The following is a 25,808-nucleotide window of genomic DNA, read 5'->3' as shown; positions in this document are numbered from 1 at the left end:
CTAGTCACTGCCTTGAGCGGCCACTCCCCTCCACCATCCAGCAACTAAAACAATAACTCCAGCCCAGCAGGGGGGCCTCCAAGACCCTGCTGCAACACAAAAGCTGATTCCCTTCTGATTTTTAACATCACCCCTGCCTTTCATTCATTCAGGTTATCAGATGTATAACTACAAAGCAGTGGATCTAAGTTTTTATGGAACTGGAGAATTAAGTACCCAAATAGAATAAGTAATATTAATTATCAATCAGCCATCTTATTCTTGAGGCTTGGTTCCAAATGACTTCTGGCTTATGCTAAAAGCAAATCTACTTTCAAAAGATAAAACTTTGCCATCTGTAAGGGTTTACAAAAGAGTAAACCCAATCCCAGTGACAACCTAAATGACAGAACCCAAAAACTATTTCAAGCAATGATAGCATCATTGAAATAAGCGTATAGCTTCAATAAGTGAAGAGTTTATCCAAACATAATAATTTGGGGAAATTTTAATGCTGCTGGATATCAGATGATATTAAGGAATTTTTAAAATAAATTTCTTTTTTTTTAATAAATTTATTTCTTTATGTATTTTTGGCTACATTGGGTCTTTGTCGCTGCACGCGGGCTTTCTTTTTAGTTGTGGCGAGCGGGGGCTACTCTTTGCTGCGGTGCACGGGCTTCACATTGTGGTGGCTTCTCGTTGCAGAGCATGGGCTCTAGGCACACGGGCTTCAGTAGTTGTGGCGTGAGGGCTTCAGTAGCTGTGGCTCGCGGGCTCTAGAGCACGGGCTCAGTAGCTGTGGCGCATGTGCTTAGTTGCTCCACAGCGTGTGGGATCTTCCCAGACCAGGGCCCCGTGTCCCCTGAATTGGTAGGCAGATTCTCAACCACTGCACCACCAGGGAAGCTCCACATTAAGGAATTATTATCAGTTTTTAGATGTGATAATGATACTAAGTTAAGGTTTTTAAAGGAGTCTATTTTACAGATACATACTGAAACATTTACAGATGAAACAGGATGAAAGGGATTTGTTTCAAAATAATCTAAAGACAAAGTGGTAGGAGGGAGGGAGCGGGCTAGCAATGAATACATAGGCTTTTTTATACTATTCTCTCCACTTCTGTATGTTTTAAATTCTTCAAAAGTAAAGTTCAGCAAAATAGCTTCCAATTAGTCTATACCTCCCAGCCACCCCTGGTAGGTGGGAGAAATAACAATTGAAAGCAGCCTGGATTATGACATGGAGGACCCGGAAGGATCCACAGTCTGAACACTACCTAAACACTGACTGTGTAGCTGTGGAAAGTCCTGTATCTCGCCTTCTGCCGCAGTTTCCAGCCTGTGAAACGCACATAACTTTAACCTACACACACACACACACACACACACACACGCACACACACGCCCCATTCTGAAACAGGCCAGGAGGAGTCTAAACAAGACAACATTTGTAAAACATTTTGCGTTCCTTGGGAGAAAGGTGTGACATAAAGGATGCATCACTGTAGGACCTCAGCACCCAGAGGGGTTGTGTGAAGCTTTGTTCAGATGATTCAGGATTCCCAGAAGCTCCCCACAGATTTTTGAGAAACGACCTCATGCTTCCTTCTCTAGGCCAACTGAAAAAAGGAGCAGAAACAAAACACCCTGCTTCTACACAGGAGGCTTTTAGCAGCTCTGTTTACTCCTCCAACACAAAGCCCTTGTTTATGTGTGACAGATGGTAATACATGTTTCTCTCTTCTCTCCGCCCCCGCTCATTTGTTCCCCTCTGTTCCTTTGTCCCCCTCCATTCTTCCTTTTCTCCAGTCCTTCTCTGCCTCACACCACTTTTCCTGAACTGATTCAAGGGCCAGGGAGAAGGATAAAGGCAGACAGAACGCCAAGCCCTAGGAGAACGCACGTGCCCAAGCCGGCTGTTCATGCTGTCAGGCCGATACACACAGTCGATTCTTGGTTCACAGCACTCATATTTGAAATGTATTTTTGAAGACAGAGTGACACACCTTTGAAACTGTAGGGGGCTCAGAGCAAACATTAGAAGGCCCATAAATATTTATGTGGTAGGTTTCCATGGATTGCTTTCCCAAAGTAATCACAGTCGACACATTTGCGTACAGACACACACACACACACACACACACACACACACACACTCTCTCTCTCTCTCTCTCTCTCTCTCTCTCTCTCTCTCTCTCTCTCTCTCTCTCATGTTCCTTCCAGGCCCAGCCACTCCCCAGATAGAACCTAACTTGTACCAAATATTTTTGCGCTAGGCACAGTCTATAACGCAGCAGTGGAGGGGGTGTGAAGGGGTGAATAAGCTAGAGCCTTCTCTCTATCCTCATGGAATGCTACTGCTGTGAGTCAGTCTTTCCCAGCCTCCATTTCTTCACCTGTAAAATGAAGGTATTCAAATAGGTAAATGACATAGACTCTCTTCCAGCTCTAAATATCTATGATCCTATGAGTAATCACACCAAGGCTCCCAGAGAATTCCCATAAACCGATCTACCTGACACCCCAATACTTGGTGGGGACAGGGGAAGGTTTGTCAGAATAGATGTCAAACCAGTGCTCGAATGATGACCCCTATAGTACAGAAGAGAGAAGCTAGGGGCAAAGGGGGAAAGAAAAAATGGTATTAAGTTTAGTAGGGAAATAACATGCTTATAAATAGGATCCGAGAAGGGGATCAAAGAGGAAAGAATTGATGGAATAGATACCAAGCTGAAGGAGAAGACAAGCTTTGGCACCTGCCTGTATGTCTAAGGGAAAAGGTAGCAAGAAAAAAAAATTGGGCATAAGGAGGTGTGTGCCTGACGATAAACCTAGTCTCCTGAAACAAACATGCTTCCAACAGAGGCATTCTCCAAGCAGCAGCATGCTGGCCCTTCTAGGAGAGGCCTGTTTGGTGCCTTGTTCTACACAAGGATAATAACTATCCCCCATGGCCACACCCACCCCCAGACAAGAAAGAGTAAAAGATCCATGCTCAGAAAAAATGAAGTCGCTATTTCAGAATAGCTACATCTGCAAATGATTCACTCCAGGATTTATTACCAATTAGGACTATAAATCTCTGCTTACTTTGGCTCCTGGAAAGTTGATTTCACTGGGGGATGGCGGGGGGAAATCCAAGCTTAAAAAGACACACTGCAAATTCAAAAGGAAGCAGGATACCTCAAGCACCAGAGCGGAAAGCAGGCCTCACCTTGTGGTTCTAAGCAAACAGCCCAGCAGATGCCCACAGGGTTAGCAAAGTCAAAGAGGCTAGTGCCACCGAGAAGAGGGCGTTGGGGCCTGGAAAGAGGGTGCATAACCGAGGGGCCCCCAGCGGCCAGGCCACAAAATGGCCAAAGTTGGCAGTGAAGCACGCACACCAGGAGTTGTTTTTTTGTTTGTTTTCTGGCCACGCCACGCAGTTTGTGGGATCTTAGTTCCCTGACCAGGGATCGAACCCGGGCCCATGACAGTGAAAGTGACAAGTCCTAACCACTGGACCACCAGGGAATTCCCACATCACGAGCTTTAATGTTCCTGATCTCAGCGGTTCTCAGCCTTAGCTGACCACTGGAATCACCTGGGAAGCTTTAAAAACACCTATGCTTGGGTCACACTGCAGACCAATTAAATCAGAATCTCTATAGAGGATGAGGCTCAGGTATCAGGATTATGCAAAAACTCCCCAGGTGACCCTCCAGGTGCAGCCAGGGTTGAGAACCACTGCTTATCTCGTTTCCGCCTCACAGCAAGCCCAAGGTATAGGTACAGTACTCTCATGGTTTCCTAGAAGAGAAAGCTGAGGCACAAAGAGGCTCAGTAACTGGTCCAGGGTTACACAGCTAATAGTGATAGAGGCATGATTTGAACCCAGACCTCGCACTCTTAACCGTCATGCCCCATGGCCTCCAAGGCTACGGTTCTCAGCGTTCCAGGCCCTGAGCCTTCATGGGCTTTTCAAGGTAGAAAATGGGGTCTCTCAAGCTATTTTCATATATCTTTTCCTAGAAATTCTAATAGAAATGAAACATTAGCCCATATTAATGCTACGTATTAACTAGGAAGGCAGGTTTCTTTCCTCCGCTTGGAATGAGAAGGTTGCACTGGACACTGCATGCGTATCAGGAGTTCTCATTCATTCCTTCAACAAACATTAAGTGCCAGTTTTCTGCAGAGTCTATAAAACAGAAGCACCCCGTGCAGATAAACACACAACAGATACCCTAAGGGCCGAAACAGTGGCATGCACTAGACACTGTGAGAGTCCACAGATGAAAGTGGACAGCTGAGTGGCAGTAATGTATCATGACTTTGGTGAGTGAAAAATGGCAAAGTAAATCGTAGGATCATATATGAATGTTGCTACGTGGTGAAATAAAAGATGGAGTCCCTAAGTGCAGGTATGGGATAATAAGATGCTATGAGAAGGTTGGGAATACACTGCTTGTGATCCATAACTATTTAATCCAGAGTAGAAAATGCAAATTCCTGGTGAGCACCTACATGAGTACAGTGAGCTACGTGTCAACAGGGGAGGGGGGGACTGAGGTGACCTCAAGAGCCCATACCCTAACTAAACAGGCAGCCAGTTCTCACCTCCAGCCAAACGTTTCCATATCGGAATGTGGGTACAGTGCTGTCAGTCCTTCTGACTTTTTTAGGGGAAGCTGTAAATATGGGTTGCTTAATGAAAGATCTCCCAATTTTTAAACAGCATCTATTTCGAGTCTTTTCAGTACACTGTATAGACCAAAGAAAACACATCCAGCACCAGCTCTGCTTTCACGATTGAAAGTGAGCTCCCTGCTTGACCCATAGATCCCAAAGCAACTGCTTATCCCACTTGTGCTTCCCCCCACCTCCCACCTACAGGTATGCTCATTTATTTTGGGTACGGCATCTGGAACAGCACCCTGGAAATCAGTGCCCGAGAAGAAGCCCTGCACCAAAGCACATACCAGCGTTACGACGTGGACGACCCCTTCTCGGTGGAAGAAGGTTTCTCCTACGCCACAGAGGGCGAGAGCCAGGAGAACTGGGGCGGGCCTGCCGAAGACAAAGGCTTCTATTACCAGCAGATGTCAGATGCACAGGCAAACACCCAGACGAGCAGCAAGGCGAAGAGCAAAAGCAAACACAAACAGAACTCAGAGGCCCTGATTGCCAATGATGAGTTAGATTACTCTCCAGAGTAGGAGCAAACACACAAGAAATGTGTAGAAATGGTGGTGATTTATTTTCAGTAACTTAACCTGTGGGCTAGAAGGTGGAAACGTCTTTGGCTCTCATTGCAAAAACCCAGCCTTCCCCAAAGTCAGTCCCCAGTCATAGCCTGTCATTCGCCACTTCTGCTCTTCAGGATGGTTCTGTTGAAGGGCTTAACCTAGGTCCCATAGCTGGTCCCCTTGTAAGAAACAAAAACAAAAAAGCTAAACAAAAGCTACAAGAAGTTCTACCTTAGGTGCAACCATCAGAGCTGATGGCAGCAAATGTTTCCCAGGCCTTCAGTTTGCTGGTTGAATCTTTTCGCTTCTTACTAAGGCCCCAAGAAGCAGGGAGTAAACTTCTTGGACCACACTGAGGCTGCAGCTCCTCCTGGAGATGTGCCAAAGCAGGCAGGGGTGGGCACAAGGCAGCATTTCAACCACCTGAGACCACAAGGGCAAAGCTCTGTTTCAGCGTGCTGGGCTGAGAGCTGCTCCCTGAGGCCAGGTGGCACATGGCACTTCCTCAGCAAGCCACATTTTGCCCTGAAATCTCACAAAAACAAATTCATGGAGATGCATGCCTCTTGTCCTTCGCCAAGGTTCTCACAATCTCCCAACTAGAACTTTAGGACACAGCAAAGGTCAGGGACTCTGAGACCGTGACCCCAAAGATTTCAGACGCACCATAAAGCGGTCATGCAGACCCAATAATATGGTGAGAAGCACCATCAAAGCTCTACTTAAATGCCCAGAAAAAAAAAAAAAACTGAATAACCATCTCTTGCAGTGAAAGCCAGAAGGGCATTGGCAAAAATTAACTCTCTGTCATGCCTTCTCTTATACCAGACTCTAAGCTCCTGGTGATATGATGAAAGAGGGCAAAGTAGGAGCATGATTTCATGGCACTAGTATGCCTTGAAGAAGTAGGCTGTTTGTCTTATGATCAGATAAAAAAGCTTTACAAGGCGAAGTGACCCAGCCACTGAGATCACATTGCAAACTCTACTTCAAATTTCTAAAATTATAAATTCTGTAGTTTTGTGAGACATGCAACCACTTGATTGGTGGGTGCTGCTCTGAAAACAAAAATACTGAAGCACAGCTACTTAGTAACTGCATTCCATGAGGTCACATTTCACTTCTGAACCTTATTCCTCTGGAGTAGCTCACTTTTAGATGTGTATTTTTCCTGTTATTTCCCAAAGTAGTTTCACTGAAGCCCAGAGAAAAATCTGGTAAGGTCTAAATCTGGGCCATAGAGGGGCTCTTAAAGGTATTTTCTCTGAAACAAGCTGGAAGAGAACATTTGCAACAAGAAAAAAAACACATGGTCTATGCATTCTAGTCCTGGGTTACAGGGATTCCAACACTGCCTTGAGATGTGCACGCACGTATGTGAAGGCACAATTTGGATCAAGCTAAAATCTTTGTGAGAATTTCCCGAAAGGGAGGCGCAGTAGCAAATTCTTTGCTCTCTCTGTCTCCTGGATCTAGAGTTATGCCAAAAGTTTTCCAGAACATCAACTAATGTTTAAGTCTATTCTTTCTTAAAGGTTGAGGTTTGTGCCACCTTGGCATGTTTCAGGATTATAAACAGGAGGCAAAAGCACATTTTTATGCAAAACTAACACTGATCAAGAATGTACCAAGTCTTAAGCAATGTGAATAAAAAGAAATGTAACATCTGTCCTTGGAGGCTCACAGCCCAGGGAACAAGCAGCACCAGAGCCTGATAAATGCAGATAAAACAACCGAACCTGACAAGTCCTCTTGGTTGATACCCTGGGCTTTAACATAATATTTTTTAAAAGATCAACTGAAACTAGTTTTTTTTTTTTTAATAAACTGCATATCCCACCCATAGCCAATGTATGCCATTTAAATTCAAATAATTACTGTTTCCAGATCTTCTTTTTCATTCCTCTATATTAAGTGTTTAGAGCTCTGGTTTCCTGAGGTCATTTTTTCATTTTAATTTAAGGCTTGGCAATGCCATTTTTCTCTCGCCTAAGATTAACCATAAAGATACAGTGCCTGGTGTGTGAAATACATCCTTGGGGATTAAATTCGCTATCAGTAATTTTTGTGAGAACAAAGTTTCGAACTGGTCTTAGGACTCAACAAATCTGCCTAGTTTACATATAACCTGTTAAACCTGAGACACATCCAGACGGATGGGATGGGGCTGTATTCCTTAAAAGTGTTCAAAGAGAAATATGAATACAAAAATAACAAAATCCTAACGTGAGTGAAAGAGCTTCCTTTTACTAGTAAGGTGTAGGTACTAGCGTAACCATTGTCTGGTGGCAGATTCTGCAGCATGAGAAGAGAGAAGGCATGCTTTGGTAAACCCCGTTGGTACTGATTTCTTGAAGGCCTTCTCTAAATCATTCTCATTCAGGAGTCATTTCTCACCAGTAGCATCTCTATATTTTTTTAAGCTTTGCTCTCCTTATTGCTCTAAAGTTGATTAGTCATTTCACCAGTGACCTTGGCTTTTAAAAAAAAATAGTCAGTATGATAGAAAAAGTTTTTCAAGATAAATAGACATGTTTTTCCCTCATGTTTCCCAGCCTCTGTGAAACAGTCCTAGATTTCACAATGCAGTTTTCAAATACCATAAGCCACCAGAATGATTATAGTAGCGTTTCCTAATTAATTTTCTTAAGACCATATCTGTGGGACCACGTTGTAAGTAAGATCACCCTATAATTACCTCAGAAACTTAGCCCCTTGAACAGAGTCCAAGAAAGACCTCTATTTTACTGAATCCTCTGTAGCAAGAGCTCTTTCAGTGAGATTTCATCATGTGGATTTATGATTTGGAGGCAATTACTTGATTTTTTTTAATTGTATGCTCTTTATTAGCACTCTGCTTCATTTCAAGAGGACTTCAGGTGGCTATAAAAATACATACAATACAGAAAGATTAAGTGAGGAACTGAGGCAAATAAAAATAGAAATAGAAAGGATAAGACAAGGCTAGACGTGTATTTAGTGCACAAATGCAGAACTTTGACATGCACTGCTAGATTTGCCAATGAGGAGGCAACTTAAGACATAATGGAATTGTTGGTAATGACAACAAGAAGTGTTCCTGGATGATAAGAATATATCCTTCCCCATGAGGGCAGAGAACTGCAATACCATAATAAGCTTCAGAGCTAGATTTTACCAACTGCATGTGCTTGGCATATACTGGATGTTCAATAAATATCTGATCGGATGGATGAAGGGAAAATGAAATATCATTTATTCAACAATTTTTTGTGGAGAGCTTATTATGTGCTGTAGGGGTTCAAATATCGAAAAGACCTCCCTCCATTGGAAAGATCATAGAGAATGCAGCCCTTGTGTTGAGGCTTGTGGGGTGGGGAGGATTTTGCCAGGTAGAAATGAAGGAGATGCTTGCCAGCTGGGGGATCAGCATGAGTAAGGTGTAGACTGTGGCTAACAGCTGTCTCCTGACTAATCATTTGTACTGTGCCTCCTTCAAGGGAAAGCAAGAAGCTAGTTTGACAGGAGCACATGATTTGTATTTAGAACTGTAGTTAATAATGCTGAGAAGGCAAGTCAGGGCTCACGCACAGGTAGACGTGAATGTTGAACTGAGCTGGCTGGCTCTCCTTGGGTGGGGTGGCAATGAGGAAATGATGAAAGTATGAATCAGGGAAGGCTGGACTTTAAGAAGCTGGGGCAGTGGCTTCATCTGCCTAGCAAGGAGCTGAGAAATTACATACACACTCCAAGTTGATTTAACATACCTAAAGAGGGGAAATATCCATACTTAAAACAATGTATGATTCTTCCTTTGAAATCCTGTCTGATTTCATCAACTTAGGAGAAGTATAGTCATTTAACATGTGGACAGACAACACAAAGTTATTCCCAGCCACTTTAAAATTTTCAACAGTAAATTTAAACAACCAAACCTAACAACATTCTGTATCTATCTAACCTGAACAGTAAAAGCGCAGCTCAAGATTTTACTCAACTTGAGTGTAAAGCCACTGTGTGAAAGGAAAGGAATGATAATAGAATTAGGTCAAGAATCCAGTTCTTCTTAGTAACAAACTAATAGCTAATCAAATGTCAACATAATGGTCATGATGTACCTGTTTAATAAAAAGGGGGGGAAAGGTTGTTGAATTTAATGATCCATCTTTCTCTAGAACCTGTGGGTTGGTCAGGATATAAACCTAGTAATATCGGGGAAACAAAGCACAAACTCCTTCAAAGAAATGTCTTTCCCCCATTCTGAAAAGAGTTGATGAACCTGAACTCCTTTATATCCCACTTGTAAATCTACTTTACAAGGGGCTACCTCTTCTCCGCATTATAAAGAGAAGCTACAGGAGTTTGAGAATCTGTCTAAAAGACTAGAGGAAATTGCTGTCCCCTTTCCCACTAGATTTTAGCAGGGCCGAGATGTCAGTGGAAGCCCACTGAGGGTCAGCCGCACGTTTACTAATTCTGTGTCTCAAATTAAAATGTCTTGTTGGGTGGAGATGTCAGAATGTGTCTGAAGCCACAGTTGGGGTCAACTCACCGAGTCCTGGCGGCGGTTAACAGTCCACTCTGGGATTTAAGCCCTTGGGCTAGTGCGCACTCGGAAGACCAGCTTAATTTCTTATGCTGGAGGAAAGGGTGGAGCAAATTCGCCGCCCTCCAAATTCGCCACGTCGAACTCGCACTCCATGGTGTTTAGAACAAGACTTGTCCAGGAAGGTTTTTCTATCTCAAATTTCCACGGAGCCTCAGTTTCTCCCATTATGCATGCACCTTCGGCACGCTGAGGACCCCCTGGCCTACTGGCAAAGACAGGCGCCAACTGGTAACCAGTGATGGCGCCGCCGTGAGACAGCCAATAATGTGTAAGTAAACAACGCGCAAGCGCAGGACAGCGTCCCAACCCGCAGGTCCCGCCCCAAGCGGGAACTTGGACGCTATTTCCACAAAGGAGTTTGTATTTCTCAACTGGAGTGGTGATGGCTTGCAGAAAGCCGCTTTCGTGTACAAATTTGTTAGTCCTGTGTCTACTTTTATTGTCTGTAAGACTTTTGAGGAGAGTCTCTTGTAATTTTTCCCCCCTCAGGAGCAACTTTGTTTCTTAAAAGCTTTCCTCTTCTTGCCCGGCTTCAATAACTCACTCGTCGTTCTGAAATACCTAGGCACATGCCTTGTGCCATAACTACTTCTCTGAGAAAATGTTTTCGTTTTTTAGGACTTAACGCCCAAAAAGGATTAATGGAAGTTTTGAAGACCATCAAAAGTGAACATATATTCTGTAGCATCAACTAAAATAGTGTTAGAAATCATTAAACAGTATGCTACGTGCATGGAGTTACAAAATTCACATAGGACCTTCACAAAGACAGCTTTGGGCTTGAAGTCTTCTGAAGTCAGGTAGCTGTAATTTCTTATTCTATGAGAACGTTTAGTGCATTTTGATACAATAAGGAAAGAAAATGGCTTGATATTAGAGCTAGGAAACAGGGGCAGCCTGGATTTTTTCATTAGGGACTCCCTCTGTGCTCTTTTTTCCCGTTTTCCTGACATTGACATTGGTGGCATTGACTAACGGGAATTGTGTGTCATGTGAATTTCCCAGGAAGTGCAGACTATGAAGGACTGTATTCATTCTGAGAAGGCTGTTCCTTGTACATCTCCTACTAATTGGTCGTGGCAGTTGCAGGTACTTTGTCTCACTCACTCACGCTTCCAGAGGCTAGACTCTACCCTGGAAATCATAAACACCCACCTTCCAAAGCAAAAACACAGTTAATGCTATGATGGCGCATAAATACCTCAACCATCTGGGCTGATAGAAGGGGCTGCAGGTCTTTTAAAGAGCAGCTATAGTCCTCATCCCAAATAGGCACACCATCTAACCAGGACTCACATTCTAGCTTTTCTCACTGTGGAAAAGAAACGTTACTGTTTAATTCATATCCAAAGTTATACATACAGCTTGTAAATTTTACTAACGTGTTTCATTTTTGTTTGGTCCTTGAGAGCTACAACTTGCTTTTTTGCAGATGGTAACTTCTGGTGTTGTTCTCTGCTTTTTTTTTTTTTTTTTTTTTTTCTGGTATGAACTTGCTGTATTTGTTAAAGTTTGTCTTGTGGTTTCTAATTCCCATTGGTGCACTGTACAATGGGGTGTGTAGTGTCATGAAGAAAGAAATAATATGCAGCTATGTTATGAAGTGTGTTTTATTTTTAAATGACTGTGATGTTGACAATATATTGATTTATCAAGACACTAAGGGAAAATTCTAAATTTACCAAAATGTGTATATTTTAATAAATGCATAAAGCTTTATTGTGTGCCTTTAAATTTAAAAATGGGTTTATAAAGAAAGTCAGAAACAAGTGTCTTACTATAAAATATTCATAATAATGTAAAGCTCTTACACAGGAGATGACCAATAGAAAAAAAAAAGAAAAAGGAGCTTTCCCATAGTTTGTTACTTTGACCAGTATCTGAAGTCTGCTACTTTCTTTCCATCCTAAAATGGAGATGAATAAGTGAATCTTGCCTTAAATGTTTCAATTGTCCTTTGTAGAAAAGCCAGATAAATGAGCTCATTTTTTGGAACTAATTGCATTATTGTGGAAAATTCGTTTTCAGAATAAAAATATTTTAAAAATTACAGCTAATTGACTATTAAAATTTTAATTAGAAGAAAATGCCATCCTACCTTATAAAGTTCACTTTACTTCTGTGAAGAAACTAAAATTCCGCTTTTGCAGACTCTTGGGAGAATGTAACGTGATTCCATCTCCCTCTCACCATTTTCCTCCAACAAGGTACAGGGCTCTCCCTGGGACGCTGCTCACTACGCTGCCTTATGAGTTACCCCATTCCCAGTCCCAACTCCCAGTCACAGCCGCACACCGCTCCACCCTCAGCACCATGGAACATTCGAGTCATTGCCCTCCTTCATTTTTTGGACAAATTGCAGGAACATTACCTGCCTATAGTCTCAAATCCAATTCATGACAGTAGCATTCACTTATTTTACTTTTTGATGGCACAGGTAGTGACACCTGGAGAAAAGGTAGAGGGGCGTATCAGGGTCACATATTGCCCACACCACATGAGATGCGAAGAACCTGCCATGTCTTTATCCTACAACTCCTTAATCTCCCTTGCAAAGGTTCACACCCCTGGGTGGCAGGGGAGAGAAAAACAAACTTTAAATATATTAATTTATGGAATCACAGTTGCCTTCCAGTTTGGCCTCTTTTTAGATGACCTAGTCTCTTTGGGATAAATTCTCCATCTTCTGGATTCCCTCCCTTCCTCCCCCTTGCTTCTCTCCAAAATGGCATCTGGGAACAGAGCCTATGAGATCTCCTAAGAGGGGGGCAGTTGGGGTACAGATGAGAACTAGGGTGCTCTGGACCCTTAATGGACGCTGCTGAAGAATGGTTACCAGGATGGCTCCCTGGACAGATGACCACTGAAGAACGACTGGCCATGGAGGTTTCATGATGGCATTCGTTTCCAAAGTCCATAGGCCTGGCGTTTAACTCCAGAAAAGTTCCTGCACATTGATGCCTCTTCATACGGACTCCAGGCCTTTGCTGGTCCACTGAGGCCTCAGCATTTCCACATCAGAACCCACTGCATCGCACCCCACATACCCTCTGGGCCTGGGGAACCAGGAGCACGACCTGGGGCTCAAGTAGCAGCCACTCCCTTCACTAATGACGCACTATCATTTCTGGGCTGTGTTCACGGAGGCTTACAGCCAGTGGTGTGCAGCAGCCTGTACATAAGAATGATTAACTTTCCGTGACTTTTGTGAGTCAGTTCCTGAAACAACTATTATTTTATTTTGAATTTTATTTTATTTATTTTTTTTATACAGCAGGTTCTTATTAGTTATCCATTTTATACATATTAGTGTATATATGTCAATCCCAATCTCCCAATTCATCCCACCACCACCACCACCCCAGACCCGCCTGCGCTTTCCCCCCTTGGTGTCCATACGTTTGTTCTCTACATCTGTGTCTCTATTTCTGCCCTGAAAATCGGTTCATCTGTACCATTTTTCTAGGTTCCACGTATATGCATTAATATACAATATTTGTTTTTCTCTTTCTGACTTACTTCACCCTGTGTGACGGTCTCTAGATCCATCCACGTCTCTACAAATGACTCAATTTCATTCCTTTATATGGCTGAGTAATATTCCATTGTATATATATGTGCCACATCTTCTTTATCCATTCACCTGTCGATGGGCGTTTAGGTTGCTTCCATGTCCTGGCTATTGTAAATAGTGCTGCAATGAACATTGGGGTGCATGTGTCTTCTTGAATTATGGTTTTCTCTGGGTATATGCCCAGTAGTGGGATTGCTGGGTGATATGGTAATTCTATTTTTAGTTTTTTAAGGAACCTCCATACTGTTCTCCATAGTGGCTGTATCAATTTACATTCCCACCAACAGTGCAAGAGGGTTCCCTTTCCTCCACACCCTCTCCAGCATTTGTTGTCTGTAGATTTTCCGATCATGCCCATTCTAACTGATGTGAGGTGATACCTCATTGTAGTTTTGATTTGCATTTCTCTAATAAGTAGTGATGTTGAGCAGCTTTTCATGTGCTTCTTGGCCATCTGTATGTCTTCTTTGGAGAAATGTCTGTTAGGTCTTCTGCCCATTTTTGGATTGGGCTGTTTGTTTTTTTTAATATTGAGCTGCATGAGCTGTTTATATATTTTGGAGCTTAATCCTTTGTCCGATGATTCATTTGCAAATATTTTCTCCCATTCTGAGGGTTGTCTTTTCGTCTTTTTTATGGTTTCCTTTGCTGTGCAAAAGCTTTGAAGTTTCGTTAGGTCCCATTTGTTTATTTTTGTTTTTATTTCCATTACTCTAGGAGATGGATCAAAAAACATCTTGCTGTGATTTATGTCAAAGAGTGTTCTTCCTATGTTTTCCTCTCTGAAACAACCATTATTAACACTTAACTTCTACAAACTTACTATTAGTTATATTAAAAATAAATGTGATAAATACTCAAAACTAATTATTTTATTACATGTAACCATTATCTATGCTCTTGAGGTTATTTACAACTGTTACATGTGTATGGGGGAAATACTATATAATGATATGCTATTACACATTTCTTCCCAGCTCCATGTTCAATGAGCTCACATGGATAGACTGAAATCAGCCACGGTGGAAGTACTTACACTGTGCAAATTGGCACATGCTGCAAAATCAGGGTTGGTTTTGTTTTTTGTTTTTGTTTTTCCAGAGAGCTGTTAAGCATTTATAAGCACACCGTGGCTTATATCCTTTCCAGCTAAGTATACCATAACCCTTCTGATGTTTTCAGGTGTTCTCACTCCTATCACACCCCTGCACACAGAGCGGGGAAAGCCTGCACAGGTAATTTTCCCTCTCCGTCTTATCTCTATTTCTCCTCCTCTCTCCACCATCCAGCAAGACCATCAGGGGCTGGCTTTCCACTCTTTTTTCCATCTGACAAGGATTCCCCTACATATTATCCTCCTTCCTGGGGCGAATAAGCCTTGTAATTTACTCTTACTGGTGGGAGGGTTGTTCATTTGCCTGTTTACAAATAGTATCCAAGAAGAGCCACAGGGCAACCTGGAACTAGGGATTATCAGGATCAAAAATAATTGAGTTGGGCTTCCCTGGTGGCGCAGTGGTTGGGAGTCCGCCTGCCGATGCAGGGGACGCGGGTTCGTGCCCCGGTCCGGGAAGATCCCACAGGCTGCGGAGCGGCTGGGACCGTGAGCCATGGCCACTGAGCCTACGCGTCCAGAGCCTGTGCTCCGCAACGGGAGAGGCCACGATAGTGAGAGGCCCGCGTACCGCAAAAAAAATAATAATTGAGTTGATATACCAAAATACAACATCATTACATGGGTCTTAAAGTTGAAATGTTATTTAATAACAACTACTGGCGACTATGTGGGGAAAACGGAACCCTTGTGCACTGTTAGTGAGAAAGTAAAATGATGCAGCTGCTGTGGAAAACAGCTTGGCAATTCCCCAAAGTATTAAAGATAGAACTACCATATGATCCAACTATTCCACTTCTAGGCATATATCCAAAAATAACGAAAGTAGATTCTCGAAGGTATTTGTTCATAGCAGCATTACTCACCATGGCTAAAACATGAAGGGAACCCAAATGTCCATCAATGAATGAATGAATAAAGAAAATGGGGTCTCTACATACTATAGAATATTATTCAGCCTTAAAAAGGAATACAATTCTGACACATGCTGCAACATGGAGGACATTATGCTAAGTGAAGTAAACCGGTCACAAAGAGACAAATACTATATGACTCCACTTATATGAGGTACCTAGAGTAGTCAAAATCATAGAGACGGTAAGAAGAATGGAGGTTGCCAGGGGCTGGGGGAGGGGAGAATGCAAAGTTATTGTTTAATGGATATAGAGTTTCTGTTTGAGTTTGGGAGAGGATGGGGTTGATATTTGCACAGCAATATGAATGCACTTAATACCACTGAACTGTACTCCTAAAAATGGCTAATACAGTAAATTTTATGTTATGTATATTTTACCATAATTCTAAAAATTGAAAAAAAATTAAAAGGTTATTCTAGAGGCATCTTCTCCTTAGTCTGTAACTCAAAACCATTTTAAAAATTAAACACCCCATTAGAAATTTAAGAAATCCCTATATCCCAAACATTAAGTTGACAGCTTTTCCACATGTTATTTCCAACTATTAGCAGTTCACTGACTGGCAATGAGAGTATCTTCCTCCCCTTAGCCCACATGCATCTACCTGAGGATAAGTTCCTTGCATTCTCATATTGGCCTCAATCAAATCGAGAAAAACTCTAAGCTATGATGCTCAGAGAGAAAAAAAAAAAAAAAAAAACGCACACCCGCATTTCTATGACCTAGAAATTTGAATTCTCCAAGCTTTTATTTCGTATATGTGTAAGCCTGATGCTTACCCATCAGAGCCATTTAAGGTGCTTTCAGAAAGGGATGAGCCCTCTGGAAGTCAATTAACTGGACAGGATAAGCACTGTGGCAGGCTTTCCTCCAGAGAAGGGAAATACAGATGATTTGTGACACTAATTAACTTCAAACCCAGCAACAGGAATACAATTTGGAACAGAATCCAGAGAGGAAATAGTCCATCCAAATTCAATTCTGGTGACTGGAAGACTGTAATTGAATTTCCTTCCTAGAGGAGACACTCCTCACAGGGCAGGTGGGGAGGGGGAAGGGGGTTTCCTAGCAATGAGTTTCCCTGTTCTCTGAAGCTCTGTGTTCGAAGCAGCCCCTCTAATATCCTGGAAATAAATTCAAGGTGTGGATACAATGTCCTCAGCTTTCTTGCCCAGCCGCGTTGACCTTGTACTTAAGGAGGAGGAGATTGGGCTAAGCAGCTATGGTGGAAATGGTGTGCAGGAAGGTGCGCTGTGAGCTTTGAGGACCAGCGGAGGACCCTGTGTGCTCCCTGATTGCCCAAAATGCTCCACTGGAAACCAGGTCTGGCATTCCTCAAGAAGAAAGAGATCTTCAGATGCCTTCACAGTTAATGCCCCTTGCAAGAAAAAACACAGTGTCTTAATTCATCCACATTGACATATGAGTGACTGATATCCATTCCTTCCCAGAAAGCAGGTTTTCACAAGTCATGAGAAAAGATTATGAGGTCTCTGGCTGCCTGAGAAAGGGCTAGGGGACTCCAGGAAGGGAAATGGCATAGAAGGAGGAGGCCAGGGCCCCAAAGACACACATGGCCCCATTCACTTGACAACCTTGCCAAGAGTTAGATCTAAATACAGAAGATACCATAAACCAGCCCTGATCTGATGCCTTCAAGATCACACTGAGGGGAGAGATGGCTGGTGTGGCGCAAAGAGGCTTGAACTTCAAGAGAGAAACCTATATTCCAATCCTGGCTCTCCACAGCCGGCTAGGTAAAACTGGGCAAGCTGCTTCCCCTGTTTCCTCATCTGCAAAACAAGAAGTTGACCCACGATTTCTAACTTTCCAGATCACTGCCATGAGCGCAGTGAACACATCTTTCCTGCTTCCTGCTGCACCTTGGCACCTAGTGCAGAGCCTGGGATTAGGAGGCATTCAATGAATACTTGTTGAAGGAATGGATGAAGAAGTATTCTTTCATCATTCAGAGGCCCTCCCTATGATTTTGCCAAAGTAGAGAACAATTTCAATCACCCTGTTTAAATATTCGACAGTTCACTTCTCTGACAGATTTCAGATCTTTTCAGAAATTGAGCCCACAAGAATAAATAATCAGAGATACGGTCAAAGATCTATGCCAAAGAATACCTCTGTAATTACAAGAAAAAATAACAAAAAATTGAAATCAACCTCATGTCTCAAACTGCAAGTTGTTTAAATAAAGTATAGTGTAACTTTAGAACTCAGTACTGCACAGTCATATAAAAATGTCTTCAAAGAATGTTTCATGCCGTGAAAATATTCACTAATTACATTAAATTTTTAAAGTAAGATGCAAAGATTACATACAATGTCTTTAGTTTTGAGAGTGTATATATTTTATATATGCATAGAAAAAATATTTAGGAGATTATATAAAGTATTAACCATTGTTACCTCTGAGAAGTCTGACTTGGGGTGGCTTTGCATATTCTTCTTTATGATTTTCTGTTTTTTGCAAATGTTCTTCAAAATATATTTTACCTTTATTTTCAAAGATACAATGTAATTAATGTTTATTCCTTATGATATAAGGGCCTTTTCAAATATTTGCCGCATCCTAAATGGCAAACCAACAAGGCACCTTGGCATGTCTTCCCAACCAACGACACAAATAATAGAATCTCAAAGCCATACCGTAGACAGATTTCTCTCTCTACATTGGCACGTGTAAATGTAGGATGCTTACATTTCTTCAGCAGAAGGAATCCATACTCAAGTGGAGCTCATAAGCTTGGATACTCGCCTCACATATGTATTGTTAAGTACTAAATACCAGTGTTAATTTGTTCCGAATGTCAAGGGTATCAAAGAGACATCACAATGCTAAAGGATAAATGCAGATATGTGTGTATTTAGTTTTAAATATTCAGTTTAATCCTTCTACCAAGTAAAATATGCACCATTATACCTTTGTGTTGCCTTGGGGATACTGCCTGTCACACAGAATATGGTCAATAATTATTTGTTAAATTAGATTGAACAGAATTTCACCCACATCCGCCAAAAATGTAATTATTTTCAAAATGTGCATATTGTTCATGATTTATAAATGAAATACATCCTTCACTGAGGTCATTCCTCTACTTCAAATCTCCAGTGGCTCCCACTTGCCAACAGAACGAGACCCTTCACTGCCTGAACCCCGTCCATCTCTCCAGTCGCATGTCTAACTCTCCCCCACGTCCGATATTCAGACCACAGCAGACTCCTCGGGGTTTCCTGGGCACACTCTCCTGTCTTCGTGTATCTTCTTGAATGTCCTTTACCCCCTTGTCCACTCAGCAATCTCCCATTCATCCTTCAAGTTCCTCTCAAATGTATCTCCTCTCTGAGTTTCTGGAATTTAACCTCTGCCCTACCCTCTCCGCCCAGACCACATGATCCCATAGCATTTTTATTTTTTCATTTACACGTTGAATACAGTTATTTGTTTATATGTCTCTCTCCTGCTATAGATCAGAAGCCTCCAAAAAATACGAAAAAAATATTAGAACTATTTTTCTAAAATATTTTTAGTCTAAAAATTAAGAATAAAATTAAGCCTTATATTCAGTATATTATATAATATTAATATATAGTATAATGTATTGATTATAGTATATATTAAAGTATTAATATATGTTGATTAAAATATATTAACATTGTTATAATAATATTTTCAGTGTTAAGTACAATGCATAATTTGATTTGTATTGTATTGTATTATGGAGCTTATTATGGATCTATTGAGCCACACATTCATCAGACCATTCCTCTGAGGGTCTAATGATCATCTGGGTCTTCAAGAGCTCCTGAGGCCAGAGGACCCTCTTCAATGAGGGAGGGTAGGGCTTCCTTGGTGGCGCAGTGGTTGAGAGTCCGCCTGCCGATTCAGGGGACATGGTTTCGTGCCCCGGTCCAGGAAGATCCCACGTGCCGCGGAGCGGCTGGGCCCGTGAGCCATGGCCGCTGAGCCTGCGCGTCCAGAGCCTGGGCTCCGCAACGGGAGAGGCCACAGCAGTGAGAGGCCCGCGAACAGAAAAAAAAAAAAAAAAAAAAGAGGGAGGGTAGACAGCACCAGCCTCACTATTTCATTCAAGTTATGATAGTTTGTATAATACAAATACCTATTTAAGTGGATTTATAGATTGCATTATCTGTTTTTACCAAACTAAACTCACAAAAAGAGCTGGTCATCTAAAAAGACTCCTGCAAAGAAACCATAAAACAGCCTTTGCAGCAAAAACAGTGAAACTAAAAAGTACAAAAGTTTGCTATCTGACAAGGATTTAAAACAAAATAAACATTGTTAATCTATGATCTTATACAATTCATGAGAAAGCAATTTCTTTTTGAAGGAAATTAGTGCAATGGAGAAGTCATTTTGAAAAAAGATGTTTGGACACGTGTGTGATTTTCTTACTGAAAATAATATGTAACAAGTATAAAAACAGGTCTACTGTACATACAGAAAATTTTTAATTTTAAAATCTGATTAAGAAATTTTACGGAGAGTCTCTATGGGTTTTCAAACAATTTTTTTAGAAATAAAAACATGCAACCTACCTGATTAGTTTGAAAAAACAACTGAAAGGCATCAAGGAAGATGGAGAACAGCCGAATTTTAATACAAATCTTTGCAAACTTTGTGGAGGAGGTTTACACAAGAGTATAATGATTGAGGAAGACAGTCAATGATGTACTTCTTCTATATGGTTCTATGTATTCATATGAAGTATCTTTTTTCAGCCAAAGCAGCTATTAAAACCAAGTAGTATAATTAACTGAACTAAGAATCAGACTTCTGAATATTTTTATCCCAGTATTAAATAATGAAGTAGGTTCAACTCATGGCTCTCATTAAAATATTATTACTAGTAAAAAGAAAAAGAGTTTGTATCATTAATAAATTAATAAATAATGTGAAATAAAATTAAAATGTTTCATTTTTCCCATTCTTTCAACTTTTTGTACATTTTGTACTGTACATAATACATTAATACAGTTGCTCATCTATAGAGGTAAGTAAATAAACATACATAGGTATATCTAGAGACAGAAGAGATAGTTAATATAAGTTTGCAGAGTGCAAATCTTCTTACAAGATTTAATAGCAGAGACATAAAAAGTGCTCATGGAGCCTGTGCATAAAATGTGAAAAAAACATAAAATGGGGGGGGGGGGGAAATACTTTTAGGTAGGCCATGGTCTATTTACTTTGTAATAATCAAGAGGAGAGAAATCCTCTCTAAAAATTTGGGTGTCCTAGAATTTAAACTATGGCACTGAGTAAAAGATTAGAATGTAAACTACAGCACTGTGTACAAGATAAGAATGTGAAACCGTGTATTCAGATAAGAAAATGTATCAGAGAGGAATTAAATATTGAAGTTTAGTGGCATTTTCTGACAAACTCTCAAGATCTCATCATTAAATAAATTCACTTGACCAAACAAAGACACATTCTAGTATCTTTCCTCAGAGCACACTAATTTGAATTCATGTACATAATGAAAGTCTGTTTCCAGAAAATGCCCAGAGGGAAATAAGAGGCAATTTTATCACTTATCATTATATAGCAATATAGTGCTTTGAAAATGAGATTCAAACATGTTTTGTTTTCTTTTCCTAAACTCTGTGGAGTTTTGCTTCCATTTAACAGATTAGAAGATGCCTGCATTTGAAGCTAATTCACTTATTGCTGTGCCCAGATCTTCAATCGCTACAGAATATTTACCCCCTCTTCCTAACCAGAGTTGCATCTCAAAAGCTGCTCAGTTGCTGAGATCAGCTTATTGATCTATGAAAGGAGGTGAGCAAACTTAGTGGCAACCAAATGAACTCTTGTTGAGACAAAAGCAGCCAGCTTACTGGAGACAATTTGAGGACAAATAAAAGGAATAACTACTTTCACCATGGGTGGTAAACATATGGAACTTGTTAACTCCAAGTGACAGTGCTAACTCAAGCATAAATGGGTTCAAGGAGGGTTCAGATGCATTCTGAGAGAATAACTCTCTAAAGGGTTATTAAATGAAAATTAAGTTTGTTCGGGGAGAACTCCATGCTCTGGAGATGGACCTCAAGGAGAACATGAATCCCACTCCTCTGTCCATCAAAAGCACTGCGGCTACTCCGGCCTGACACAGAGCAAAGTTCTTTTGTTCTTACCATGACATCAGAAATAAATTCCAGATCCTATTACACAGAGGGCGTCTTTGATAGCCTCCCAGGTCTTGGCACTGCCCACCCTCCTTGGGCTGGGGAGGAAAGTACGTGACTAAGAAATCAGAACTGTTGCTCTCTCTTTCCCATCCTGAAGCCAAATATACTTTTTAAGCAAAATCAAGGCCCTACTTCCCTTCAAGGGGCCTTTTGGAATCAAAAGTAGCTCAGAAAGACCTCCTGACCAACAGTGCTCTTTTTTTATTTTCAAATTTTAAGCCAAAATTGGTTAACTTCAGAGAGGCTCTGTGCAAAAATCACAGCATTGTTTTCCTAAGGAGGCCTTATTGAATGATTGATATTTTTAGGGTTTTCCAGCCCAATGATCTCTTTACTAAAAACAGCATGTACTGACTCATCCTGGCATTTGTTTGCAAACAAAACTCACAGTCTGAACTCTGTTTATCAACCCCCAACACTGGAGTTGCTAACAAGCAGTGATCACAGTGGCCCATGCCTAGCAAAAGGTGCTCCCCTGTGACTTTGCTTTTTACATACAGATTATAATCTCTGTCCTTCGTTGGAACTTCAAAGCCTACGAGAGACTATACTCCCTTCAATAGCTAATTCCCCTTATTTCCTGAAAATCTGTTTGCGGAGAATATGAGTCTACATTTCCTCTTTCAGAGATATAAATATTCACTAGCCCTTGTACTATAGAGAAGTTTGAGCTTCCTCTACTTTCCAGGTGACCACAGATAAATGATCCATTTCTAAGAACATTTGTTTTGAAGACTAACGGGTCCAGAATTTAAACCTACCCCTAAACTAACATTTTCAATTGGGAGAATATTTATGTTAAAGAATCTTAAGCTAATTTTGAATCTGTCCTTTCATTAAATGGCTTTCTGTAGTAATTCATTCCCCTTTCTTTTTTTTTTTTTAATTTACTTATTTTTATTCGTTTTTGGCTGCATTGGGTTTTCGTTGCTGCGCGCGGGCTTTATCTAGCTGCGGCAAGCGGGGGCTACTCTTCATTGCAGTGCGTGGGCTTCTCATTGCAGTGGCTTCTCTTGTTGCAGAGCATGGCCTCTAGGCACGCAGGCTTCAGTAGTTGGGGCGCGTGGCTTAGTTGCTCTATGGCATGTGAGATCTTCCTAGACCGGGGCTCAAACCCGTGTCCCCTGCAGTGGCAGCCAGATTCTTAACCACTGCACCGCCAGGGAAGTCCCATTCCCTTTTCTTAGGGAATAAATTCCACTTGAAGGCTAGAGCAGTGGTCAGTACTTCAGGCTTTACAGTCAGGCTTGCAAGGCGGTGGAACCTTAGACAATCTACTTAACCTCTCCGTGCCTCTGTTTTCTCATCTGTAAAATGGGTATACGATAGCCATTAACTCATGAAATTGTAAGAATTAAATGAACAAATACATGTATGGTGCACTCTATGCTACTGTCGATATTTCAAGTAAAATTTATGCTTATCTTTAATAGCCTATGAGAAAGAGGCATACTTCTGACATTTTTATTCTACTGTATTTTGTTAAACATAATTTAGTTTCATTTCATAAATTCCAAGTATGCTGTAGCAGTATGAGAACTGGCCTTAGCATTGGAAGACGTAGGTTCAAATCTTGACCTGATACTTACTAGCTTGTGGCCTAGACTCATTACTTCACCTCCCTGAGCCCCAGTTTCTTCACATAGATAAAAGGGATGATACTGATGGCTGAATGTACTGAATGTTTGTGTGCTCCCCAAAATTCATATGCTGAAGCCCTAATCTTCGATGTGATGATATTTGGAGGTGGGCCTTTTAGGAAGTAATAAGTTTAGATGAGGTCATGAGGGTGGGAGCCCCTGTGATGGAATTTGGGTCCTTGTAAGAGGAAGAAGAAAGACTAGAGCCCCCCCCCTTTCTCTCCCCACCAAGTGAGGACACAACAAGAAGGCAGCTGTCTGCAAACCAGGAAGAGAGTCCTCCCCAGACACCAGATCTGCCGACACCTTGATCTTAGACTTCCCAGCCTCCAGAACCATGAGAAATAAATGTTGACTGTTTAAGCGGCCCAATCTATGGTATTTTGTTATAGCAGTCTGAACTGACTAAAACAGATGCCCTCTTCATAGAATGTCAGAAGGTATGACATAGGCTACAAGTTTCCGTCAAAATCCACTCTTTTCTTCTTACAGGCTTAAACAACTAACCAGGCACACAGCCAGATAGAATAAAGGCCACGTCCAGCTTCACGGAAATGCCACCTGTATAGTCTCACAAGCCCCACAAGCAGAGGGACCATTAAACCCTGGCTTAATTCTCTGCTGTTGGCATCTCGGATTCTTAATAATTTTATCATTGAACTTGTGTTTTGTAAGTGAAGTCTAATGGGACCATGAAGCATGCGTGTGAGATAATATGTGCAATGCATGTGTGAATCACTTCTTGCCACCTTATCTGTGTTCGTGATTCCCACGAGCACAGATTTCTGATGGACCCATGATGTATGGGAGCTCAGCAGGACTCAAAGCAAGTTCAGAGGTAAGAGTTTGTTATGCCTATGACTGAGTGCCATGGTTTGAATGTTTGTATCCTCCCAAAATTCATATGTTGAAATCCCAACACCCACAAATGATGGTATTAGGAGGTGGGGCCTTTGGGAGGTACTTAGGTCATGAGAGTGGAGCCCTCATGAATGGGATTAGTGATTTTATAAAGGAGGCCCCACAGAGCACCCTCACCCCTTCTACCATGTGAGGACACAGGGAGAGGGTGCCAGCTATGAAGCGGGAAGAGGGTCCTCATTAGGTGACCACGCTGGTGTCTTGATCTTGGACTTCCCAGAACTGTAAGAAATAAATTTCTGTTGTTTATAAGCTTCCGGTCTGTGGTATTTTATTATAGCAGCCTGAACAGACTAAAACTAGGTAAACAGGTACACGGACAGTCCCCAGAGGTCACACTTACCATTCAAACAACAACTTTCTTCAAATAGAGAAAGAAGACAATGAAATTCTAAGAAACATGAATGACCAAGGAACATTATCTTTGTATTAATTCCCTGTATTCACCAACCACTTCACACTGAAAATGATGACATAGAAGGAAAGGGAAAAAAAAAAGAAGGAAAGGGAAAGATAGGGCAACTTATGGGTCATATTCATTTCAATCCTTCCTTCCTCATCAGTAAGCTGAAGGTAGAACATGTTGGCAGAATGTGTGCATATCAAGAAGTAAAATTAAAAATGAGTTACTTCTGTGCAATGTTTCCACCGTTCTAATAAGAAATACTAATATGTGTACATGCTACCAAATAGAAATTGTGGAATTTTAGTGTTTCCATGTAAAAGTGAACTGTTCTTTTATTTGCATTTAAAACAGACGTTGCACAACAGAAATAAGAATGGTAAAATTCAGGCTTCTAATTTAAAATTTTAATTTTTCTTTACTTAGAACAACATTAAATAACAACAACAAAAAAAAATCCACCATGACAACTCAAGAGAGAGACCACAAAAAAAAGGAAAAAGCTTTATGTTTTAAATATTTTTAACCACACTTCTTCCCTGCTTTTTGTAAAAGGAGCTACATATTTCCATTTTATCCTGGGCACTGCAGATTATGTAGCCAATCTTGATAAAGACCATACTTCCCAGCCTCTCTTGCAGCTACATGTGGCCATGTGACTTACTGCAAGCAGATTCCTGCAGCAGCTTCAGGGAACTATCTTAGGAGATGGTGGTCATGAGCCTTTGGCCCTTTTCTTTGAGCCTTTCTCCAGCTGCAATGTAGATGCTGCCATCTTGCACCATGAGTTCAAGAGTCACCCCCTGGGGCTAGCAAAGCGGTGAGTTGGAAGGAGCCAGGGTCCCTGAGGGCTTTGTGAAGAAGAACCATCTAATAGACGAAGACTGTGAATTGCTCAACTTTTACCATGTGTAGAATGGATTTCATGAAATGACTTGGTAATAGTGTGTGCCTGTATTAGTCACTCGGTGAATGCCTAGATTTTTATTTTTATTGTTTGTTTTTTAGTCAGCTAAAAAAAGAAATATTATTCTTCATATTTTTCTTGGGAACAGTTCAGCACCCTTGGATCATCTACAATCCCCAGCATGGGGTCACTGCTTCAAGTTTCCACTTTGTTCACTATACCTGGCCGAGCCTTCTACAACAAGTCAGTGGCAGCTGACTTCACTGTTCTTGTTGCACCTATCGTTATAAAAGCTGAGCTC

At 41.3% G+C, this 25,808-nt stretch overlaps 1 protein-coding gene and 1 non-coding gene across 2 annotated transcripts in view; one reads left to right on the top strand and one right to left on the bottom strand.

Annotated features, from left to right (window-relative positions):
• SLC7A14 (solute carrier family 7 member 14) overlaps positions 1-5,398 on the top strand; it is a 120,153-nt gene extending 114,755 nt beyond the window's left edge. The window contains exon 8 of the mRNA XM_065876198.1: positions 4,860-5,398. Coding sequence (XP_065732270.1) covers positions 4,860-5,182 — 323 coding nt within the window. The 3' untranslated portion in view covers positions 5,183-5,398. The remainder of the gene's footprint in view (positions 1-4,859) is intronic.
• TRNAE-UUC (transfer RNA glutamic acid (anticodon UUC)) lies at positions 3,425-3,497 on the bottom strand. Its single transcript has one exon. It is a non-coding gene; the product is annotated as a tRNA-Glu (tRNA).
• Positions 5,399-25,808: the final 20,410 nt, after the last annotated feature.

Source organism: Phocoena phocoena, chromosome 4 (genome assembly GCF_963924675.1).
Source record: "Phocoena phocoena chromosome 4, mPhoPho1.1, whole genome shotgun sequence".
Lineage (NCBI taxonomy): Eukaryota > Metazoa > Chordata > Mammalia > Artiodactyla > Phocoenidae > Phocoena > Phocoena phocoena.
Note: the sequence above shows the minus strand (reverse complement) of the source record. Positions and strands in the feature narration are given on the sequence as shown.